We start from the raw sequence: 22,052 nt of genomic DNA on the forward strand, positions 1-22,052 counted from the left end.
AAAAGGCAAGACATGTATTTGGGTTCACCCTTGTGTTAGTTAATGACCCGGCTCGCTCGGTCCTCCCGCACCACAGCGGGCGGGGGCAGAGCCGCGGCCGCCCCATCCCGGCGCTCCCTCCCGCCGCTCGGTGGAGCCGCTCCGTGTCCCGGCGCTCTGTGGAGCCGCTCCGTGTCCCGGCTCTCGGTGGTGCGAGGGGTGGAGCGCTCGGCGTTTCCGCCGCCCCGCGCTGCCTTTTCCGCCCGGCAGCGGCATGTGGCGGGGCGGGGAGCGGCGCGGGCGGCGCGGGGCGCGGCGCCCCGGGCCCCGGTAGCGGCGGGCGCGGTGCCACCGCAAGGCAAGGGGGACACCGGGGGGGAGACCCTCGGGAGCGGGGCGAGGGGCTCCTCCTGCTGAGGAGGGGCCGGGGGGTGCGGGCGGTGCTCACGCCGTTCCCCGTCCCGCAGGCGCGGGGCCGTGGCCATGCTGGGAGGGGACGAGTTCATCAGCTCCCCGCCCAGGAAGACGGTGCGGTTCGGGGGGACCCTCACTGAGATCCTGCTCAAGTACGAGAAGGTGAGTGAGTGCGGCTCCGCGGGTGCCTCCCTTGCGTCCGGGCTGCCCGCGCTGGGTCCTGGGGGTCATTCAGGGCGAAGAGTCGTTTCGCCTTACACCACACCGTGTGTGAAGGCTTAGGGAAAAAACCTGAACGCGGTGGAAAGGTTTCCCCCGTGAGTCAGCCTGGGTGGGTGTGAAGCCGGGCTTATGCCGAAGGGTGCACGGGGATCCCAGCTGTGTCTACAGGGAGAGCAGCTGAGCGTGAGCCAACCCTCGGTTGTCTTTCAGCACCCTGTTACTGCTGCCTCAGCCTTCCTTGAGCTGTCTCTCCCTTGCTTGTGTTCTTAATGTACCTAATGTTCTTAATTGTGTTCTTAATGTTCAGCAATAATAGGTTGTTCAGATATGTTGATGAAATGGGTATATTTTGCTGGAAAAAAATTGAATATTTTTGTTTCCCTTGCTAGGGTGATACCACAGATTTTGAGTTGTTGAAGCATCAACTGTCAGATCCAGACATAAAGGTAAGAGTTTTCATAGTCAGGAGTCTGATGATTTAAAGTTTGTCTGAGTGTAACCATCAGACAAGTCATTCTGGTGCTTACACAAATCCTTTGCTTTAAACATTAGGTGCATTTGCTAGCTTTTTGCTCTGTGGAAACTTTCAGAATTAAAACTCTAAATGTGAAAAAAAGCAATTGTCTATTTCTACACATACACATATGCAGGATCTCCGTAAATGGCGTCTCATACTTAATGACTCTTTGCTCTAGAGTGAGAAACCTTTGAGTCTGTCCTTGATCCAGATACCATCTTTCTGTCACTGAGCCTTGATTTTAGAGCTACTTCTGTAGATCAAACCATGGTTTCTCACTTTAAGTTGCACCAAATTTTACCTTCTGTTCTCACTAAGAACTTGTTGAATTAGGCAGTAACATACATATGCATTTAGTAGTTATACCCAGAAATATTGTTTTACAGCCTTTCTGTACAGCTGCAAGTACTCACCACATTTGCTGTCCTTTTTTTTCCCCTTTTAATTAAACCATAAAACAGTAAACAGGGTGCTGCAGGAAGCACCATGCTATAGGGAGTTCCTTAGAGGACATTCTGTAAAATGTTTTTAGCAGACCTTTTGGAGCATACAGGCAAAGTCAGTGGATTTGCTGCTATTTCAAAATCATTTCAAGACTTGAATGTCCCTTCTGCTTAAACTAGAGGAAAAAAAAAGAAAAAGAAAATTGAATGCCATTTTTTTAAAGTATGTTCTGTGTGAGTGAGGTTTCATGCCTTGCTCAGTCTGCAGCTGAAGCCTTCCAGGCAGGCTGTTGGTTTAGGAGTCAGTTTGCACATATTCCTGCATTCAAGAATTTCCATTGTTGAGGACACAAGGAATTTCCTCACATATTAATGTGAAACAATTTCTATTTACAATCTTAATATTTGACTTTTAAGGATTTTGTTATTTTCTACTAATAGGTAATACTGTTTATTGGAATAGTTATCTATTTTTTTCTGCTTATTTGAAGGATGCCCAGATCATTAATTGGCTCCATGAATTTCGAACTTCTGTTGCGTATTTGACCAAAGAGCTTGAACAACTGGTCAGCATTTTGCTGGTAAATATCGGTTTGCTACATGGAAAGATTAAGAGTTTAGTACTCAAAACATCTGTCTCTGACATCTTGATCTTTGCTTACTTTCAGAAGCTGCCATGGTTGAGAAGGAGCCGAGAGGTAGTGGAAGAATATCTGGGTTTTCTTGGCAATCTGGTGTCAGCACAGACTGTCCATCTCAGGCCGTGCCTCCGGATGATTGTGTCGCAGTTTGTCCCCCGTAAGTTACTTTTCTCCTCTTTGTTTGCTTATCAGAATGTCTTCCCCAGATAAATTCTGTGTAAGTACGACATGACAATTAATTACTGAGTCATTGGGGGTTTTTTTCTCTGTTGAACTGTGATATAGATAGTTTTTTAGTAGGAATAACATTACACAGTTCATCCATTTCCAAGACTTCTTCAGAACAGGATCTGTGTTGGCCACTAGAATGTGCCTTCTAAAATCTAGGTGCAGAAAACTAACATCTGCTGTGAGGATCATGTCAGGTGTCCCCGAGAGCCTTCTGGTTCTGTGAATAAAGCAGTCTTTTAGAAAATCCTGTGGCTAATTTTTATGCTTTAGTCCTGATGGAGACTCTAGTGCAGTGTGTTTGGCACTGAACCCGTTACCTGTAAGATCTGTACAGTTTTGATCTAATAATCTCCCTTTTTGCTAGCTCGGATAACCATCAGAGAAGATGACGTGGACATTTCAGATTCTGATGACGATGATGAAAGTGAGTATAAAGGAAGCATGGCTTATATATGCTGCTGTAATACCTTTACTGAACAAGTATACAGTATGTATTGCTCCTTTTTTATAAAATTAATTCAGCAGATTATAAGTAAAACATCAAGAAACAGTATATCCTTAAATAACCAAGTCAAAAGTCTTTCTTGTACTCAAATCAGTGGTGTGCTGACCCACTCCTTGTGACTTTCAAAACATTCCTGTTGGTGCAGTATCTGTAGGAATAGAATATGTAGGAAAATATTCCCTATCCTAGATTGTTTCAAAGCCAAAGAATAGTTAGGAGTTGTTTGGTTTCCATTTTATTTACCTCAGTGTACATCCCCCCCTAAGGAACATTTTGGCAAATGTGGTTTCCTCGGGAATCTTTCAATTGTTTAGTTGATATGAACCGTTTTTGCTGGTTCCTAATTTAGTTTTCTGTAAACAAGTGCATAAGAATATTTTTTCTTTCTCTAGACGTTTCTGAAAACTTCGATACTTGCCATAGAGCTTTGCAAACTGTTGCAAGATACGTTCCTTCGTAAGTATATAATCCCATGGCTTTGTATCCCTTTGTATCCCTTCCCTTGCAGATTTAAAGCTTCTGAACTGATGATTTTTTTCCTCTCTTGATGGGAAGTATAGTACTTAGTTTCATTGCATGTTTTTTCGTAATATTCACTAACTGGTGGAATGCTCTCATGGTAATAACCTATAACTTCTGCATTTGATTTATTTATTTTTTTTTAATTATAGGACACCGCAGTTTCTCATGCCAATACTGGTGGAATACTTTCCTTTCATTAATAAATCAGAAAGAACTCTGGTAAGAGCTGTGAATATTTTTGTCGGCTTGTTCACTTGTTTTTTTAAATGTATAAATGTACTAAAATAGTATTACAACTGATTTGGTGGCATTGAATGCAGATTTTTGAGGGTATTTTTATATATATAAATATATATGTAATAACCATATATATTGTGGTTGTGTCTGTTTAGTATAAGGTTGTCCAAGCATACTGAAACTCTCTGTGCATAAACATTATGCAAGTCTTTAATGGCATAACTACATATCTTTTCCACAGGATTGCTTTCTTAATCAGTGCACAGGATGGAGCTCTTTGAGGATGAGTCTCAGGGTTGTGTAGTCAGGAGATGGTAGGACACCTGTCTCGTTTGTTATCAAAACTGGAGGGTGTTTGTCAGGGGAACAGGGTATTTGATAAGCAGACAGGAAGCAATGTGTGTTATAGGTGAAATCCAAACTGCCAGTAGTGTAGAGCCCTAAGTTGTTTTAGTACAGCTTTGGTACAGTGCTCATGTGTGGTGAAAAACAAGCTGGAAACTTCTGACAGGGTATGGCTCTTGTGTCATCTTTACATTTACTTGTTCCAGCTTGATAAGTTGGCACTTTATATTACAGGAAGGCAGAGCCCTGCTCCTCCAGCCAAGTTCAGTTGAAGCTGTGTTTTGAACACATCAAGTGCTGAAAAATCCCCAAAGTTCATTGTGTATCTTGCTAGGTTTTTTATTTTTGTTGTTGTTTTAATCCAAATAACTTGAAGCACCAGTTCCTTGTCTGTAAAATGGGGGCATAATAGCTCTTATATGGTGTTAGGAGAAGATTTATTTACTTAGCAGCTCAATGAGTAACAAGTCATGAAGAAATTCATAACTATTTTCAGGGCAAGGCTTGAATGAAGTGTAATAAAATATGGTCCATGCATTGTTAAGTATTTCCAATGTACACATTCTCACTAAACTATCTCTACTCATTTTATGTACTGAGCAAGCCAGGTGGCCTGTGGAAAAATCATATGTAATTAAAGGTTGTGTTATAATGCATATTCACAGAGACTGTGATGTACTCAAATGTAGTGCTTTACCTGATTTTGTGTACCAGCTTGACAGTTCTGCTATGTGAAAGTTGCAGCACTGTCTTTTGTAGATATTTGTGTACACATGGGGGGCCCATGCATGCTCACAAAACTTGTCTGTTAACCTGCTTGATTCATAGTCAGAATGACTGAGGAGGCAGACCTGTGGAATTCAGAATTGTTGCTGGTATATTATAATAATCTGAAATAAAGATGTATTCAGTCTCACTTTAAGCAGTTCTAGTATAGCTGGTTCTAGATGTAGTGGGGAATAGGCTTCATTTTCCTACAAAGTTTAGACAAACTCCTATGGAAATAACTTTCTTATAGAATATTCACACTCTGTCTAGAGGTAGTTTGGAAAATTTGTGTGGCAGTAATAGATTAAGTAGTTAATTGAAAGTCGATGTTTATACATTAAGTTATTCTAGATTGAATACAATCTGTTTAAAGCTATTTCTGGGTCTTTAGATAATAAATTAAGAAACTTGCTTTCTAAAAGTCCTTGGCAGAAATTAGACTTTGTGTTGACATTATTATAGATACCAATTAATTTTGTGTTACAGGAATGTTATGTCCATAACCTACTACGAGTTACGGTGTACCTTCCAACTCTGAGGCTTCAAATTCTGGAGCTTATTGTTGAAAAGCTGCTGAAGTTGGATGTGAGTTTATTCTTTGTTACCTTTTGTGGATGCTTGGTGTTAAAATACAGAGTAGGAAATTAAATACACTTCAGTTTTAAGCTCGACAAAAAATCTGCTGCAGTAGTGCTTGTGATAATGTGTGTAAAACCAGCCGAATTTAGAGTCCATTGCCAGCCTTAAGATGTTGCCATTGGAACTGTATGGTGTGTACTATGAGTCCCTGCTGGAATGTCCCTGCCAGAGTCAAAACAACTGCTTTGTGGTGATCAGTGCTGATATGCAGAGAATGTGCTTCTCTTTGTATGGTTGAGTGATCGTATCATCTCTTTGAAGTAAAAGGATTTACCATCTTAAAAAGGACAGGAGGGGTAGCACTGTAAATGATCAAGGCTTTTTACCTCAGCATATAAACTGTCTGGGGAGAGCTTATATTTGGCAGGTAAAGTTTCAGGGGGCTTTGGAGTGTGCATTTGTGTATGGCATATCATTTCCTTTTAAAATGTTTATTTAGTCCAGGACAAAATTTAGGCAAGAACTTACTTATGTTGTCATTTCCTTTATGTGAGTAATAATAAAAAAAAGTTTTATATTATCATGGTTTAATAAAAATTAATTTCTTGTTTACAACTGTAGGTTAGCACTCCACAGCAAGATATTGAAGATGCTGAAGAAACTGCTAATAACTCTGGTAGTGAGGAGAAATCTACAGAGGAGGGACTTTTTGACATGGTTGGTTATCTTGTTCTACCAAAATTCTGTTATTCTCTAGTAAAAATTTCACTTCTGAGGTGGCTGTGAACTAAGTGTAGGAATTCATTATTGCTTTGTTGTTACTGCACTGCACACAGGTCTTGAAACCTGAACAGATAACAAATGAGTAATGTGTTGTCAGCTATTGACTGTATTCATGTAAATGCCCAGTGTACATGCAGTGAATCGATTTCATTATGTAAAAGCACAAGCAGCTCTGCATAAAGCTAGTTAAAGAATTCATGGTGCTTGGCTTAGTTCACAAAGATTTGCTCATACTGTGTAATTAGATACTGCTCTTCTAAGAAAAATATGAAACTTTAGCATATCACTGAAAGAGAACTTTTGTTTCACTTTTCCTGTAATTGCATCCTCTGATGTTGTGCATATCAAAGCTGCTTGTGCCATTTTTATCTACCAGGAGGAAGATGAAGAAAGAAAAGGAAACAAAGTTGCCTCTTCCAGTAGTGAGAGAATGGCCCATCCCCTTGCAGAGCGCCTCGACATCCTGATGACCATCCTGTTTTCCTACATTAAAGATGTTTGCCACGTGGATGGTAAGAACACTTGCACTATACCCAAATTTATTGTTTTGCTAACAAGTAAGAAACACAAATGAGGAGTTCTTGCTTTCTGCTGCTGCAAGATAGAGCAGAATTCTGCCAGCAGCAGGCTCTAGTCCACATTCCTGCCTCTGCCCAGTGTTACTGGTACAGTTGTGACTTTAAAGGTTTAGTCCTCAGCTGGAGACATTCCGATTCCATAAATATGATACAGTATCCAAACTGTGACAGGGTATAAGTGTTTTATCATCTGCTCTACTTGAGTGCTAGAATTATGGATCCTTTCAACAGTACAAGGACTGGAAACAGATCAAAACAACCAGACACATCACTCAGTCAAAATTGCTGCAGCAAGGCTTTGTGTTAGGAAAAAAAATGAAAGAATTGTCTTATACTGGTATGTGTTAAGGGCTTGAATTCCTTAGATTTATATATTTAAAACAGAATATTTAGAAACCATTTTACTGTATCCAAGTAAGTCAGATTATTTATTTCTTGGTGGGTTTTTTTTCTACCAGTTTTATACGTGTGTGCACACACAGAGCTATTCTTCATATACAGCACCTTAAAAAGCAGTAGAACTGAAGACCTGGAAAGTCGTACTATAAGTATTTTTTAGATGTCAGATAAGCTGAAAAGTCAGTTTGACAGTGTTTCTTTACATACTTCTTACTGGTGTAAAAAGATAGAATTACCACTTTTGCAGCACGAGGATAGAAAAAAACCCTGAAATGTCTCATTTTGTTCTGTTTCTTTGTTGTGTAGGCAAACTCAATATCAGCAACACAAAGGACTTGTATCGGGATCTGGTTTCTGTTTTTGACAAGCTCATTTTACCAACTCATGCTTCATGTCACGTACAGTATTTCATGTTTTACATCTGCAGCTTTAAATTGGTGAGTAAAAGCTGGTTTTGAAGTGCAGTGTCCTCTGTCATTTCTACATCCTTGTTTTGGCTTTTTTTTATACATAAAATAGTTGTTTTCTGCTGTAATTCCAGTCTAAAGATAGCAAGTACATGAGGATCATTAGTATCTTTGTTTTCTTTTCCTTCTCTGTTACTTCATTCCTGAAGTTTCTCTTTCTGCTGTTGCTCTTCTCGTGTTGTCCATAAACTGCACACAGCTGGAATCTAAGCAAATGTGGTTAAAATGGACCCCTTTTACAAGAGTGAGTTGGGCTTCTGCACCCAAGGCATGGTGCTCCAGCACGTTTCTTCAGCATCTCAAAACTCTCTTAAAGATAACTGTCCTGTTAGATCTAATATTTGAAAATCGTGTCTGCTGTTTGTTGTTTCCCCCCTCATTTTCCCATCTTTGCCAACAAATTTGTTCTTTCTTTTACATATAAAAATAAGAACACACATGCTTTTCACATGAAAGTAGCTAAAAGGCCAGTTAAACTACTGTCCTGTCTCTGATGGTGGTAACATTTGGACAAATTCAAGGAGAAAGTATCTCATGATATTATGCTTTTTGTAAGGATGTGAATTTTTGGCATCACAAACTTGTGTGGCAAAAACTTCCACAATATAACGTTTAAGGTTAAGGATCACTTTTGTTCTCTAAATTCTTTTTCCTGCTGTTTTCCTTGGATGTCCCTGATTGCTTCTGCTACAAGACTTGGTGAACAATCATTTCATGTTTACCTTCTTCTCACACTTGCTTTTAAACACTTCTGGTGTATCTTTTCCCAATTCTTTCCTAGACTTCTTCCCCTTGCTTTTTACAACTGAGTATTATAGAAAGAGACACAGAAGTGGGTGCTTTTTCACCATATATAGGAATTGTTATTTACTACAGTTACAGGTAGATTTTTTTAACGTTTTGGTTATAGAAATTATGGAAATTGAATATTAGGAATCTATTACTTAACTAGTGTTATCAGTACAATATCACAATTTCTGTGTATCTTTTTCCAGGGGTTGGCTGAGGCGTTTTTAGACCATCTTTGGAAAAAACTGCAGGATCCAAACAATCCTTCAGTGATCAGGCAGACTGCTGGGAGTTACATTGGCAGCTTCTTGGCAAGAGCTAAATTTATTCCAGTTGTGTAAGTTGTTTTGATACATGAGCAGAACCAAACATTTTGTGCTGATTGCTGAGCAGAATCCACAGAATGCACACACAGTGTTGGTCTGCTATTCCCACTGCTTTGCCAGCAAGCCTGAATCAAGGGGCTTGTGTGTCCTTTCAGCAATACTGTTTCAGTATTGGTTTGAACCTTCTGGAAAGTTTTGCATGTACAGGATGCAGACTAATGATTGCTGGGATTCATGGCTTACTCTTTAAGGCTTCGCTTACCAAGAAGTGCCGAGCATGGGTAGGTTGTGTTGACTTCAGGCAGAGCCATGGATTCCTGGTGTATCTGATGTTCAGAAGCAGATATTTTTAGTGCCCAATATGTGGCATTTTATATAGACTCTGGGACAGAAAACAGGTGTTCTAGTATTTTGCTGCAGGTATATTAAAATACTCAAGCAGATTGGTGAAAATGTCTTTTTTTTGTGGGTGGGCACAGTGACTTTAACATTGAAGTTAGTTGGATTTCGGAATTACCTGATGGACATGGGTGGCATCTCTTTCTGTACTACCTATAGCCCGGGATTCTGATTGTTTATTGTGTGTTCACATACAACATGTGTTCGTGGATTGATCTCTTCTGGCATCTTGTGCTTTCACTGACTGCTGATTGATTCAGTTTATGCTGAGATAAAGGAGAAAGCTCGTAACACAATCTCATTTTTTTCAATGACATTTTCTCACTGATGTTTTCATAACCACTGAGTTCCTTGAATACTTGTTTAACAGCTTTTCTGCACCATTTCAGGGAATGTCTTTACACTTCTTTTTTCCCTCCTTCCTCCATTGTAGCACAGTAAAAGCATGTCTGGATCTTCTGGTGAACTGGATGCATAAATACATTGATAATCAGGATACAGGAGCTAATGCCTACTGTGATGTAGCTCTCCATGGGCCATTTTATTCTACATGTCAGGCTGTGTTCTATACACTTATTTTCCGTCATAAACAACTTTTGGATGGAAACTTAAGGAAAGGTGAGTATATTTGGTTTGAAAGGATTCATTTGCAAGTTTTACTGTTGGTGTGTTTTGTAATGGTCAGTTCAGTCAAGTATCTGGTGGCAAGTTTATGTTGTTGTGCTTTTAGGAAAATTTTATGGCTTGTACATATGTTGGGCTACCAAGCTAAGTGATCTTTTTCCCCCCTCTATTGAAAACAATGCTGATAACTGTAGAAAACTAGCATGGGCTTCAGTTAATAATCTGTATTGATGACTCTGCCTCTGTCAGTGCTTCTAATGGGTGTGCAAATTTAGTGTGTGTCTTAGGAGGGTCCCTCACCTGTGGCAGGTTGGTGTTATTAGAGTAACTTCTCTGCTGAACAAGCTGTGGGCCAGATCTCCTCTGGGAGAGAGCATCCTAGGATGTGCTGCTGCGGTGTTGTGCAGGGTGCAGGCTTGTCACACTGGAAATTGTTAGAAATTAAGTTCAGCTTCTATGATATTATTAACCTGTATTTGTCGATTGTTCTTATTTTCAAGGCCTGTCATATCTGCAGAGTTTAAATTTCGAGCGCATTGTCATGTGTCAGCTCAACCCCCTGAAGATTTGTATCCCTTCTGTTGTCAACTTGTTTGCTGCTATTACCAGGTACCTACTCACTTACTTCAGTTTCAGCTTCGGATCTTGGTGTGTATCTGAAACCAGCACAGTACTTAGAACATGGATTTTGATAGGCACAGTATTGAATATCATCTAAGACATGACAGTGCCCATGTTCCAGGTGTGATAAGTTTATTTCTGGTTCAGTTTTAATGAAAGCCTGCAGCACTGTCATTGCTTTGTGTTGGAGCCAGTGTGATTCTACTCAGAGTAAAGTTCATATGAGTATAGAGGAAGAGAGAACAGGCTCCTTACCTTGTAACTGTCTTGAGAATACCTAGTATCACCTGGAAAATGGAAGATAGAAGTGATGTTTGTTAAAAAATAACTTTGTATTTTAATACCATCTGAAATCCTTGCTTTAGGTGTGCTAGAAGTGCTTACCTTTTCTTTATTACCTTTTTTAAAGGAAATACCAGCTGGTGTTCTGCTACACCATTATTGAGAGGAACAACAGGCAGTTCATCCCAGTTGTTCGGAGTGGCACCGGGGGTGACCTTGTGCAGACGTGCACTAACCCACTGGACAGCTTCTTTCCCTTTGATCCCTACATCCTCAAAAGGTATGGCTTAAAAATAAACAACTTGTTTCTGCCTGGCAGGAAATAATGAATAAAAACTGTAGGAAACTGTCAGTGTTTCTGCAGTTCACTTTCCTCACTGATCTTTAGTACTTCTCATATTACGTATTTTAACCAGAGATTGTCAAAGGTTTGAATTGAAATTTACCCCTCCTGTGACAGATAGCAATGAAGAAGGAACAGGATCCATTTTCCTGGAAGGCCTAGTTAATATGTTTGGTGATTTTTAGTTTTTCTCTGTTGTAAGCAGCCTCTAAAATGTCGTGTTAGCCTAAATCATGTTTTGTCGGAACCATGGTGGTGATGTGTCCTTTTTTTGTCATTTTTTTGGGGGTTTTTTTGCACTGTCAGTATATTGCTTCTTGATTGGTGACTTCAGCTTATTTAAAATACCTTTCTTTTTATGGTAGAGGGCAACATTCTGGCTTTTTATTGTCTCAAACAAAAAAAATCCATCTCCACAGAAGGGAGACTACTAATAATATTAATATTCATATAACAACAAAAGAATACTATTAATAAAGTTTTTTCTATAATATTTAAATTTTTGGAAGAAAATTAGGCTTTTTTTGCAAGCATAGAGCAGCTGTCAAAAATACCCAGTTAGGAGTTAGGAGACATGACTGTACCAGAAGTCCTCGAGCAAACCTTTGTGATTTATACCTATCAGCAAAATGGAGGTATTTTTTCATGGGATTAATTGAGGATTATATAGGGATTAATTGAGCAGTTTGTAAAATCCTAGAGAGGGCTATCAAAATGTCAAAGCATTTTATATTGTATTATTAAAATGAAATATATATAACTTCTACTGAATATATTAACTCATTCTGTGTTTTGATTCCTCTCTCAGATCAAAGAAGACCATTGATCCTCTTTATCAGTTCTGGGAAGAGCTGAGTGCTGAAGATCTTGAGAATCTAAAGAAACCCATTAAAAAGGTAATCTTTCTAATATTTCCTGATGAAAACACAGTTTAGCTTTTTCCAAATCTCTGTCAGCTTCTTCTATTGCAGGATTTTTTTTTTAAAGTAGGCATGAGTACACTAAACTGTGATTGATATTTGAAAGCTTTAAGAATTGATCTGAGCACTTTTCCCCTCTTCCTGCAGCACAGGACCCCTGTGAAAGCTTTATGAACACTCTCAGAATATGGACACAATGATGTCACTGGGAAATCCACTCTAGATGTGATTTAGTTTCCATATTTCACAATGAGAGTACATCTAATTCTCTTACCATTCTAACTGGTCAGGACAATCGTAGTGTAAATCCAGGTCTCTTAAGATTTGACAGTATCTTTCTGCTCTCACTGATCCTTTAAAATTTATTCAGGGTACTTCTGAAGATGAAGATGACGACTTCTTGAAAGGAGAAACCCCTCAAAATGATGGTGTGGTTGGAATTGCTCCAAATTCCTATGAGTCCAGCACCCGGAGCCCCGTGAGCAGCATTGGCTCCCCTCCAGACTGTTCCGTGCCGTTCCCTCCGTGACACGGGGCGTCAGAAGTGAGAAGGCTGAAAACTTGTGTGCAATGTTTCACTCTTTACAGAGACTTTAGCTCAAATTTCCAAGCTGGCAAATGTTTTAAGTAACTACATTTGAGAAGAATTATTGTTTCTTAATCATCAGATTTCTACAGATATGTTATAGTAGAGTCATACGTTGCTAGAAAAGCTTAGAGAATAAATAGGGTGATACTTTGCAAATTTCACATTGAAATGGTTTTTATGACTTTGACGGGATTTTTTTTTTTTTATAGTTTTTCCTGACTCTTAAAAACTTTGTTTACTAATGTTTCTCTACAAGGTTTTATATATCAGAGGTGAAATTCTGGTATTTCTTCCTGCTGATTTGTGTGGGGGCCAGAATTCCCCTGTCAGTGTTCAGGCTCTACTCTGACGACTCTTCTTGAGTTGGTTTCAAAGTAAAGGTGTGATCCCTCGATAGGCAGGCCATGAACCAGTCTGGCAGTGGTTCTTCTACACACATCTCTTAGGCTTTTCCTGTCTATAGAACAGTATTTGGTGAAGCCACTTGATAGTGGAGTGTACTCAGACAGTAAGCACTAATGTTCCTTAAATCCGTAGCTGACACGCACCTTTCCCAGCTATGAAAGTTCAGACATGTAAAAGTGATGATTGTTGGAAGTAATGAAAATGAGGGAGTAGCTGAATGTATTATTTGTAGATAGTTTTCTCTGGAGTGCTTATGAAGCACTATGAGACAGGTATTTATTGCAGGATTTGAAGTTTATATGTGAATGCTGAAAATAGGAAAAAAAAAAATCTTTCCTTGTGGAAAGAAAGTGGTGTCAGTGGTGTCCTTGTGTTGTCCATGTGTCAGTCACTGTTGAGTTTCTCTGCTGAAGTTTTTTGTCTTTTCATGGTTGCTGGCTTTTAGATTTAAGTAAAAATATAAACAGTGGGGGAAAAATGCTATTTGTGTAACACTGAGTTGAAAATTTTATGCATTTGGACTAAACTCTAATTGCCCTTCTTTAGAATCTGAACTTGGAGGCTTTCAAGACAACATTTTTATTTGGAGCCAATAAAGAGTGATGCCAACAGTGCAATACTTACACATTTGAGAAAACCCCATTTCTGTATGTAACTGAGGTGCTCTCTGTAGCCTGGCTTCTCAAAGCCAGGGTGTTAGTTCTGACAGACTGCAGAAATGAGTCCTGGGGATGACATTGCAAAGTGCATCAGTGAATCTGTTCATCATTGTATAAACTGAGTTTTTGTGTTTAATTTTAGTCCTCTTTATTGTCAGTCCTGAGTAATAAACAATAGATTTCCATCTGAAATAATTGCATTTTCTCCTGGCATGCAAGAACCCTTCTCAGATCAACAGCAAGAAAAACATCATTTCAAATATGCCTTTCAGCTGCTTCTTCCAATATGAGGCTAAAACTTCTGCAGTTTTAATACCAGGTATGTGATTCAGGAGCTTCCATGTTTCATTAAAAACAACAAAAAAATCCCTGTAACTGTAGTATAATGTCAAAAAGTATGCAGACATTGAACTGTCTGTACTGAAATTGCAGTTTTTACTTGTTGAAGTGTTTCTGGACCCTCAGCTGTGCTTTGCTCAGTCTAAGTGCAGGCAGGTGTGCTGGCAGGTGCTGGCATTTTGCTAAAGAGACTTTGTAAATACCAGTGAAAGGAATGCTGATTTGGAGGTGGAATTTTATGTCATCTGAGAGATTCAGTGTACCTTTTGAATCATTGAATGGCCTGGGTTGAAAGGGACCTTAAAGATCATTTAGTTCCAACCCCCTGCAGGGACATTTTTCAGGTTGCTCCAGCCTGGCCTGAAACACTTCCAGTTTACTTTTGGGAAAGTGGATGGAAAGGTCGAGCTGGGGGTTTTCTGTGGGTCGTGGACAGTCCTGGTGCCTGGCTGTCCACTCTTCCCTGCAGGGGAACTGCTGCTACCACAGTGGTCTTTCTTGCTGTCTTACACAGACAACTGGAGGAAAAATCCCTGGTCTTAAAGGAAAAACGGTCGTCTTTGGGATTGTCTGAAAACCTAATTTTGTGATTGCTGGAGTGGAGGATGGTGGTGTGGGGGTCGGTCTCTTCTCCCAGTCAACTGTGATAGGGCAAGAGGACAGTCTTAAGCTGCGTCAGGGGAGTTTTAGGTTGGACATTAGGAAGAATTTCTTCACAGAGAGGGCGATTAGACATTGGAATGGGCTGCGCAGGGAGGAGGTGGAGTCACCGTCCCTGGAGATGTTCAAGGAAAGACTGGACTTGGCACTGAGTGCCACGGCCTGACTGACACGGCGGTGTTCGGTCAGAGGTTGGACTCGGCGATCTCAGAAGTCTTTTCCAACCTAATTGATTCTGTGATTTGTGAATTCGGGGCTTTATCGCTGTTATTACCAAACCGGTTTCATACCATAACCTACGGGTGACCCCGCAGTGACGGGAGAAGGGGCGGATTTCTGCGAGGTTACCGGGTTAAATCTTCAGGCGGGGCCGAGCCCGGGCGCGTTTCCGAGTTCGCCTCAGACCCCGCCGAGCTCCGGGCGGTGCCGGGGCCGAGCCCCGGGCGGTGCCGATCCCTGCCGAGCCTCGGGCGGTGCCGGTCCCTGCCGAGCTCCGGGCGGTGCCGATCCCTGCCGAGCCCCGGGCGGTGCCGATCCCTGCCGAGCCTCGGGCGGTGCCGGTCCCTGCCGAGCTCCGGGCGGTGCCGGTCCCTGCCGGGCCCCGGGCGGTGCCGGTGCCACCGCCCCGCTTTCCCAGCGCCCCGCGCGGCGCCGCCCGGCCCGGCCCGGCGCGGCCTCAGGAGGGAGCGCGGAGCCGCCTCCGGGCCCGGCCTGGCGCTCGCCGAGATGCCGCTGCTGGTTAACGGAGCGCGGGTGGACCTGTCCCGGCCCACGGGGGACATGATCCGCGCACACCCGCACCTCGAGGTGAGCGAAGGGGCCCCGGGGCGTGAACCCGCGGCCGGGCGGGGCGGGGGCGGCTCCGGGCACCGCTGTGACAACACGGGGGGACGGAAATCAATAAAATCGGTGTCCCCGGGAGGGGCTCGGCGGTGACCGCCCGGGTGCGAGCGGAGCGGCCGGGCTGGGGCTGCCTCGGCCGGGCCCGGTCTGCCCGAAATAACAAAAACTGGCGATAAAGGCAAGGCGGTCACTGTGGGGAAGGTGCTAACCTCGCTTACAGTGTATAAATGTTATGTACGTGTTATTATCCCAGCGGCGGACTGCCAGCCAGGAATGCTGAGCAGAGCTGGTTGGGAAGGTGTTTGCCACTAAAAGGTGTTTCTTGTAGAACGTGAATTTATGCAGAAAACCAGGGCAAATCTGATAGGACTGTGAGGTGTTTTTTGAGCTCCCAGGGTGGAAATCCGCTTCCTGCCCGGCGGGTCTGTGGTGAAGCACTGCAGTAGTCATAGCCCAGGAATCTGGGTTTTCCCTGCACCAGGCAAGCTAATAGACAGCGATATTTTGATAAGTGTTAAGTAAATATTATGGATTGTGGCAGTAGAAGGCTGAAACTTCTACATTTCCAAAGTTTCTTTTCCTGATTAAACTTCCAAAGCTCTGGTGTTATCTCTTGTATAATCTTTGCCGAGTGCAAATGCTTTTTGTTGTGCCTTCATTTTATGGTCTGTAAAACAAGGAAAAGTGTTTTGTGTGTCTCTGGAATGATGGGATTTAACTGTTAACTTGATCAGTGGCAGGTAAGCAAAAACTTCTCAAAATTCAGAATACACCATAATCCAAAATACGCATTTCTCTCTGACCTGAGTCCCTTTGCTTTTCAGAGGTGATGTTTCTGTCAAGCAATGCATACATCTGAGAATTCAGCCACTGTAGTCTTTGTTATCATTTATCTTTAGGAAAAGGCAAAGCTTCTGAGAAGTCAGCCTGCTCAGACTGTGGAACCCAAAGGCCTCCTCTATGTCCAGCAGAGAGAGTTTGCAGTGACCACCCCCAAAGATGGTGTGTAGGAACATAAACATTTGCTCTTCTGCTGAAGCAGTGATTGTGTGAAGGGAGTTCTTATGGTGTTTCTCTCCTTTAAAATAGGTTCTGTTTCTATTCTTGGATCAGATGATGCAACTACCTGCCACATAGTTGTGCTCCGACACACAGGTATCCTTAAAGGATGTTCAGAACAAAACCTGTCCCCCTGAAGTAAGGAATTAGTATTGGTTTATGTGGCATTAATAAAATAAACTGCAGTTACATTTGTGTAAACCTGAATCTCCAAAAGTCACATAAATGTTAACTAAACTACTTGTTTGAAGAGGGGGTGTTTTTGGTGTCAGAGGCTCAGCGTTGTGGTTGCTCAGTGAGCAGATGTTTAACCTGCTCTGCCCCTGTGGCCGTGGCAGTGGCACTGCAGCCCTGGGCTGTGCTCAGCAGTGTGGCAGCGGGGTTTGGAAATTACGGAGGTGGGATTTGTGGGAAGATCCTCATTACATGCCTGGGTCTCTGACATTAGAGACGGGTCCTGGTCCTGCTTAGAGGGCTCTTGTACCCCTGACACGAGCTGTGGTTCTACAGTGGGCACGTGCAGAGGCTGTTGCCTCATTCAATGAGCCCGTGTCCTCTGCCAGAGGCTGCTGTCCCAAGAGGAAGGCAGATGGTGGTGGGTGCAGCTCTTGCCGTCCTGCAGCAGGGTAAAGTATTACTGTTAACAAAATAGTCACTAAGTCACTGTCTTCTGGTGCCTTCCCCAGGCAGCGGAGCCACCTGCCTGACACACTGTGACGGGTCTGACACGGAGGCCGAGGTGTCGCTCATCATGAGTTCAGTAAAGTCTCTCTCAAACACCACGGGCTGTGGCAGGTCAGCTCTGCTCCTTTCTTGTGTACTGCTTTGCACAAAGGCTGCTGCAGCTTATACAGCAGGGAATTTTTGTGTGATTATATGGGGTTCAGGCAAGGTCATTGTGCAGGAAACTTCTCTTAATCAGCAACCACATGTAAAGTGAAAATTATTTCCTTGGTGATGATTTTAGGGCTGTTTTTAGCAGTCGTTTAAAGCACAATTCTATTCTTAATGGTGTCTCTGTAAAACCACTGAGAGGTTTGTTTATTGTTTCCCAGTTAACTTTTGTTTCAGATGTGCAAAATTTTCCAAATAACTGGTTTTTTTTAGTTTATATTTTTCCTTACAGAGTGTTAATTTTGTAAATTCTTTTTGGTATCTGAGAATCCATCTGGGATTTTTCTAAGTCCACATTAAAAAAAAAAAAAGAAAAAAGGGCTGTGTGGGACAGGACAATGGGTAAAAAGCTCTGAAATGAAATTCAGCAAACAAGATTCTTTCTGGATGTGGAGGTTTTTGACCCTGCAGTTTGGTAAGAACAAAAACTAAATGAACTTAGAAGGTGTGATCTCTAAAACTCATGATTTGTAAGGACTTGTCTTTACATAGACACTTCTCAGAGAAGAACCCTGCTGCATGGTCCAGAATAGTTGTGAGGGGGTCATGGGAAAAAAATCTTCATGTTTAGTTAACCCTTTCTGGGAACTGAAAGGTGGTTACAAAGTTCCACGCTGACCATCAGAGATACCCATGGGTTAGAATTGCATGTATGTAATGCCTCTTAAAGCTTTTGTTCTGTGCCATTTCCTTATGATCCCTCAAGTGTTGAGAATGGAGTTACCATAACTTGCTGTGTAATGCAAACCAGCTTGGTGCATGTGATTGTAATAAGGCTTCTCTAATGATTGCTTTGCAGTTTGGGCTGGGGATTATTTTGTAAAGCTATTCATTTTGAGATGTCTTTTTAATTGCTGTTTCCTGTTATTCCATCTCTGTTAGGCTGGAAGTGCACCTAGTTGGAGGTTTCAATGATGATAGGCAGTTATCACAAAAACTTACTAATCAGCTTCTTAGTAAGTTCACTTTTTTTCCACTCTCATGTCCAAAAACAATAGTTCTGGCTGGATGTGGGTAAAGTTTGTTTGTAATCTGAGTCCCCAGTCATTTACTGGAAAGAAACGTGGATTCATTTTGAAGGGTTTTTTTTCTGTGCCTGAAAACTTGGTGTGGAGAGGGTTGGGCTGCTGGGGCTGCTCCCTGGGCAGTGTGTGGGATGCAGGGTCTGAGCTGGTCATTTCCCCCTGGCTCATATTCCGCTGTGGAGAGCTGGGGCACAATTCAGCTGGGCTTGACTCCTGATCCGCTGTGTGATCTTGGGCAAGTGGTGACACTCTCCAAATCTGTGAGTGTGGGTGACTTCATTAATTACCATTCAGTTCATACTTAATGAGATGAGGTAAAATTTAATTATTGTTTGGAATTGCCTGATGAAAAATGTCAGGTCTGTTTATAAAATCCGCAGTCCAGAGTAGTGATGGCAGTGCTTTACTAACAGATTGGAAACATAAAGTACCTGCCTACCTGCAAGTGCTCTGCCTTGTGCTGAGCACTTAGAGTATGGAGAGGCTTCAGCCCCACTGGAATGGGGAGGGAGGAGGGATGGGGCAGGTGTCAGGATTGGAGGGAGGTGTTTAAGGGGATAAACAAAAAGGAAAACGGAACCAGCAAAGGCCCTGGGCTGCAGCCTCATGGCTGTTACACCTGGTCTATGTTATATGAGAGTTCTGTACAGAAAAAGGTGTTTTGGTTAACTTATTTTTTCAACCTTCTGATTCTCACACATCAAGTTACAGTTTGAATCAATCATGTTGTATTGCTGTCAGAACTTCGAAAAAAAGAGGAATTTTTTCTTGGAGTTTAAGATGGTGAAAGGCAGATTTAATTTACACCTAGTGAAAGACTGGGTTTGCTTGCTATATATGTAACATTTTAGGAAAAAACATTTAAATATAAGCTGCCTAATATGTATAGTGAACTAAATCAGAGCTGGTGTGATGCCAGAGCTAAACCAGTGTCACTAAAAGCAGTGAGTGGCACAACACTTTTTTAGCACGTTTTTGCTATTACAAATGGCTCCTCTCTGTAAATTGCTGTTAGTTTGAAGCAAACATGCAAAAGGCTGTTTGCTGTGCCCTCCCCAGGAGCAGTGGTTTAGGTGTGTGCCCACCCAGCCCTGCCCTGCCACCCTCACTCACACTTTGCACTGTCCTTGTTGCCGTAGGAGCGTTCGATCTCCAGCCAGATGATGTTCACTTAGTGACCTTCTGTGTAACAGGTAAGAAAATCTTTCTTTGGGTTTTGAAGTACCTTTAGCTACTGAAATCAAAGGGCAGAGGTCTTTTCATGGCTTTTTATCTGTCCTGTAAGACAGACCAGCACAAGTCCTCCATAACCGTTTGTAATTGTTAGTTTTCTTGTGCTCGGTGTGTGTGGTGATGGCAGAGAGCCAGCGCAGCAGGATTCTCTCCTTACCAAGTTCTGCTGCACTGCAGCCAATAGCAGAGCCACTCGTGATCCTGGCCAGGTTATTTTGGCACATTTGCCCTGTGGAACAGGCTCTGTACCTGTGGAGATCTTATGAGACAATTGAGAAGGGCACTTGCAGACCTTTGCTCTGCTGGGCTGCTGGACCTGCCTCCCTGCAGGGTCCAGTGAACTCATTAACTCTTTCAGTTAGTTCATAGTGTGTGATGTCACTTTAGAGGAAGTTATTTCCTTTCCTTTATATCATGTTGAGGTCATATTTCCATCCTCTTTCTGTGACAGTGCTGTTGGTGACTTACATCTTTGAAACCTGGCATTGTGGTCATTTTGCATTGTGGTTTTTTCCCTCTAAGTTGCCCATGCAGAAGTGGGGGGCAGTTGGCTGGAGCCAGCTGTTCTGTTTGGAGACAGCTCTGCTCCAGGCCCCAAGCAGACCTACACCTGCACCTTCTTTTCCATATTTCTTTTAGGCTTCCTTGGTTTTTTTCTGTCTTTACAACAACAGATCTGTTGTATGTTATCAGAGAACAACTAAATGAGTGCTGCGCACAGAACAATCCGAAGTCCTACAAGTTGATTTCTTTTTTTTTTTTCTTAATAGAACTAAATGATAGAGAAGAACAAGATATTCACTTTCCAATCATTTATGGAATAGGTGAGTAAATTAGAATTTAATTATAATTTTGTAACTGGGTTGCTTTTCAGATTCCATTGGTAAATGGGCTCATAGTTAATGACTGGCTGAAGTCCATCCTAAAAGTTACAAGCTGCTGTCAGAGGCGAAGGTAGAAATACTTGTCTTGTGGTAGCACAGTTGCACATGTAGGAGGGGCTGTGTACAAAGGCAAGCAGATTTTTTTTTCCTTTAACTGCACTTATGATTTTATCAATATCAAGCTACTGCACTAAATTTCTGCTTCGAATTCAACCTTCTTATTGATTATTCAGTGTTTCTTCTAATTAGTTCACGCATCTGTGGACTATTGAAATGCTGTCAAAGGAAATGGAGTAGAAATGTGCTATTGCAGGCTCAGGGGTCTGAGAAATACAACAGAGCGTGATGGGTTCTGAAGTTGTGCAACACGGTTGTGCTGGGGACATGGTCACTGTAAACAAGTGCCTTGTAGGAATTAATTGTTTCCGTATTTCAATCTCTGTTTCCTCCCAGCTGTGAATGTTAAAACAGCAGAGATTTTCCCTGCAACCTTCCCAGAAAAAGGGCCGGATGAGGATTTGCGTTCAGCCCATGTTTTAACAGGAGCACCAGTGAGTAAAAATAAGGGGGGGGGAAACGGTATTTTTGTCAGAAGGGGAGACCAGTTGGGACAAACATCCAAAGTTTGAGGAGACAAAATCCTTTGGTAGCATTCTCTGGGTTCTGGGTTTGCTGTTACTGTTTAATGTCACGTTTGTCAGAACTGGATCAAGGTAATGCAGTCGGAAGGAAGGGCTGAGCTGGCCCACGGTCTCTCTGGGACAGGAGCTGAGCCCAAGGCCCTCAGACCAAGGGAATGTGCTCTTTGCCAGTGTGAGCCCTGTCTGACCCTGCAGGCTCCCTGTGTTCTTACAGCTCACCAACATCTACGATGCAAAGACGGAACAGCTCCGTATTGGGCCTTATTTCTGGGGGCCTTTCCCACACGTGGACTTCTGGTTGGAACAGGATGATGCCCAGATTTTACAGGTACCTGAAACAGCTTTTTATTTTTTCCCCTTCTGGCTGAGTAGAGGAGGGGATGCAGTCTGTCAGAACTTCTTCCAATGCACTGCTGGCCCCGGGAGGGTGGGGAATATCCTTATTGGAAGGCAGGATCTGGAGAACATTGTGCTCTGAATATCAAGCAGCTCTTGCTCCCCTCTTCTTTTTCAGAATCTTTCCACTTCGCCCCTGGCTGAGCCACCCCACTTTGTTTCCCACATCCGATCTACATTAACATTTCTAAAAGCACATCCCTTTCCATCTCGGTCCCTGTTCCCTGACAGCAAACCTCGCATCTACAAGAAAAACAAAGAAGGGTTGTGGGAACAGGTTTGTTCTGACAAGATCTAACCTGGACCCAACCACTACAACTGCTTTAGGGAAGTACAGTCTTGCAAGATGAGCAATTTGTTGTAAAAAGGATACTGCTGGTCACAAATACCATTGTTCCTGTGCTTTTCAAAATAAAATATTTTGATAGAAGTAACTTGCTTTTTCTGCATTACTTACATAGGAATCAGGGTTTTTGAAGTAAGAATTTGGC

At 42.3% G+C, this 22,052-nt stretch overlaps 2 protein-coding genes across 2 annotated transcripts; both read left to right on the plus strand.

Moving 5' to 3' along the window:
• Nucleotides 1–302: 302 nt before the first annotated feature.
• On the plus strand, nucleotides 303–13,779 carry RRN3 (RRN3 homolog, RNA polymerase I transcription factor). Its single transcript, XM_027743913.2, has 18 exons — nucleotides 303–337; nucleotides 447–555; nucleotides 1,005–1,061; nucleotides 2,067–2,156; nucleotides 2,244–2,373; nucleotides 2,812–2,871; nucleotides 3,345–3,408; nucleotides 3,624–3,693; nucleotides 5,311–5,409; nucleotides 6,025–6,120; nucleotides 6,563–6,698; nucleotides 7,470–7,600; nucleotides 8,626–8,756; nucleotides 9,578–9,762; nucleotides 10,269–10,377; nucleotides 10,799–10,951; nucleotides 11,823–11,910; nucleotides 12,305–13,779. Exons 2-18 carry the CDS (start codon nucleotides 463–465, stop codon nucleotides 12,461–12,463), a joined length of 1,851 nt encoding a protein of 616 aa, XP_027599714.1. The 5' UTR covers nucleotides 303–337; nucleotides 447–462; the 3' UTR covers nucleotides 12,464–13,779.
• A 1,382-nt stretch (nucleotides 13,780–15,161) lies between these two features.
• Nucleotides 15,162–21,995, plus strand: NTAN1 (N-terminal asparagine amidase). The gene is made up of 10 exons (XM_039390136.1): nucleotides 15,162–15,393; nucleotides 16,329–16,431; nucleotides 16,519–16,584; nucleotides 17,175–17,283; nucleotides 18,265–18,338; nucleotides 19,547–19,600; nucleotides 20,411–20,464; nucleotides 20,978–21,075; nucleotides 21,380–21,493; nucleotides 21,680–21,995. The coding sequence occupies exons 1-10, from the start codon at nucleotides 15,313–15,315 to the stop codon at nucleotides 21,857–21,859; spliced, it is 933 nt and encodes a 310-aa protein (XP_039246070.1). The 5' UTR covers nucleotides 15,162–15,312; the 3' UTR covers nucleotides 21,860–21,995.
• Nucleotides 21,996–22,052: the final 57 nt, after the last annotated feature.

Source organism: Pipra filicauda, unplaced genomic scaffold, assembly GCF_003945595.2.
Source record: "Pipra filicauda isolate LSUMZ 115617 unplaced genomic scaffold, ASM394559v2 scaffold127_size2900866_pilon, whole genome shotgun sequence".
NCBI classification, from domain to species: Eukaryota; Metazoa; Chordata; class Aves; order Passeriformes; family Pipridae; genus Pipra; species Pipra filicauda.

Bases quoted from the DNA above. Each gene is read 5' to 3' on its own strand.
- RRN3 (XM_027743913.2), top strand. From the start codon at position 463: ATGCTGGGAGGGGACGAGTTCATCAGCTCCCCGCCCAGGAAGACGGTG. The intron at 2,157-2,243 runs GTAAATATCGGT...GCTTACTTTCAG, and splicing joins AACTGGTCAGCATTTTGCTG to AAGCTGCCATGGTTGAGAAG. The intron at 3,409-3,623 runs GTAAGTATATAA...TTTTAATTATAG, and splicing joins GTTGCAAGATACGTTCCTTC to GACACCGCAGTTTCTCATGC.
- NTAN1 (XM_039390136.1), top strand. From the start codon at position 15,313: ATGCCGCTGCTGGTTAACGGAGCGCGGGTGGACCTGTCCCGGCCCACG. The intron at 17,284-18,264 runs GTCAGCTCTGCT...CATCTCTGTTAG, and splicing joins AACACCACGGGCTGTGGCAG to GCTGGAAGTGCACCTAGTTG. The intron at 21,494-21,679 runs GTACCTGAAACA...CTTCTTTTTCAG, and splicing joins ATGATGCCCAGATTTTACAG to AATCTTTCCACTTCGCCCCT.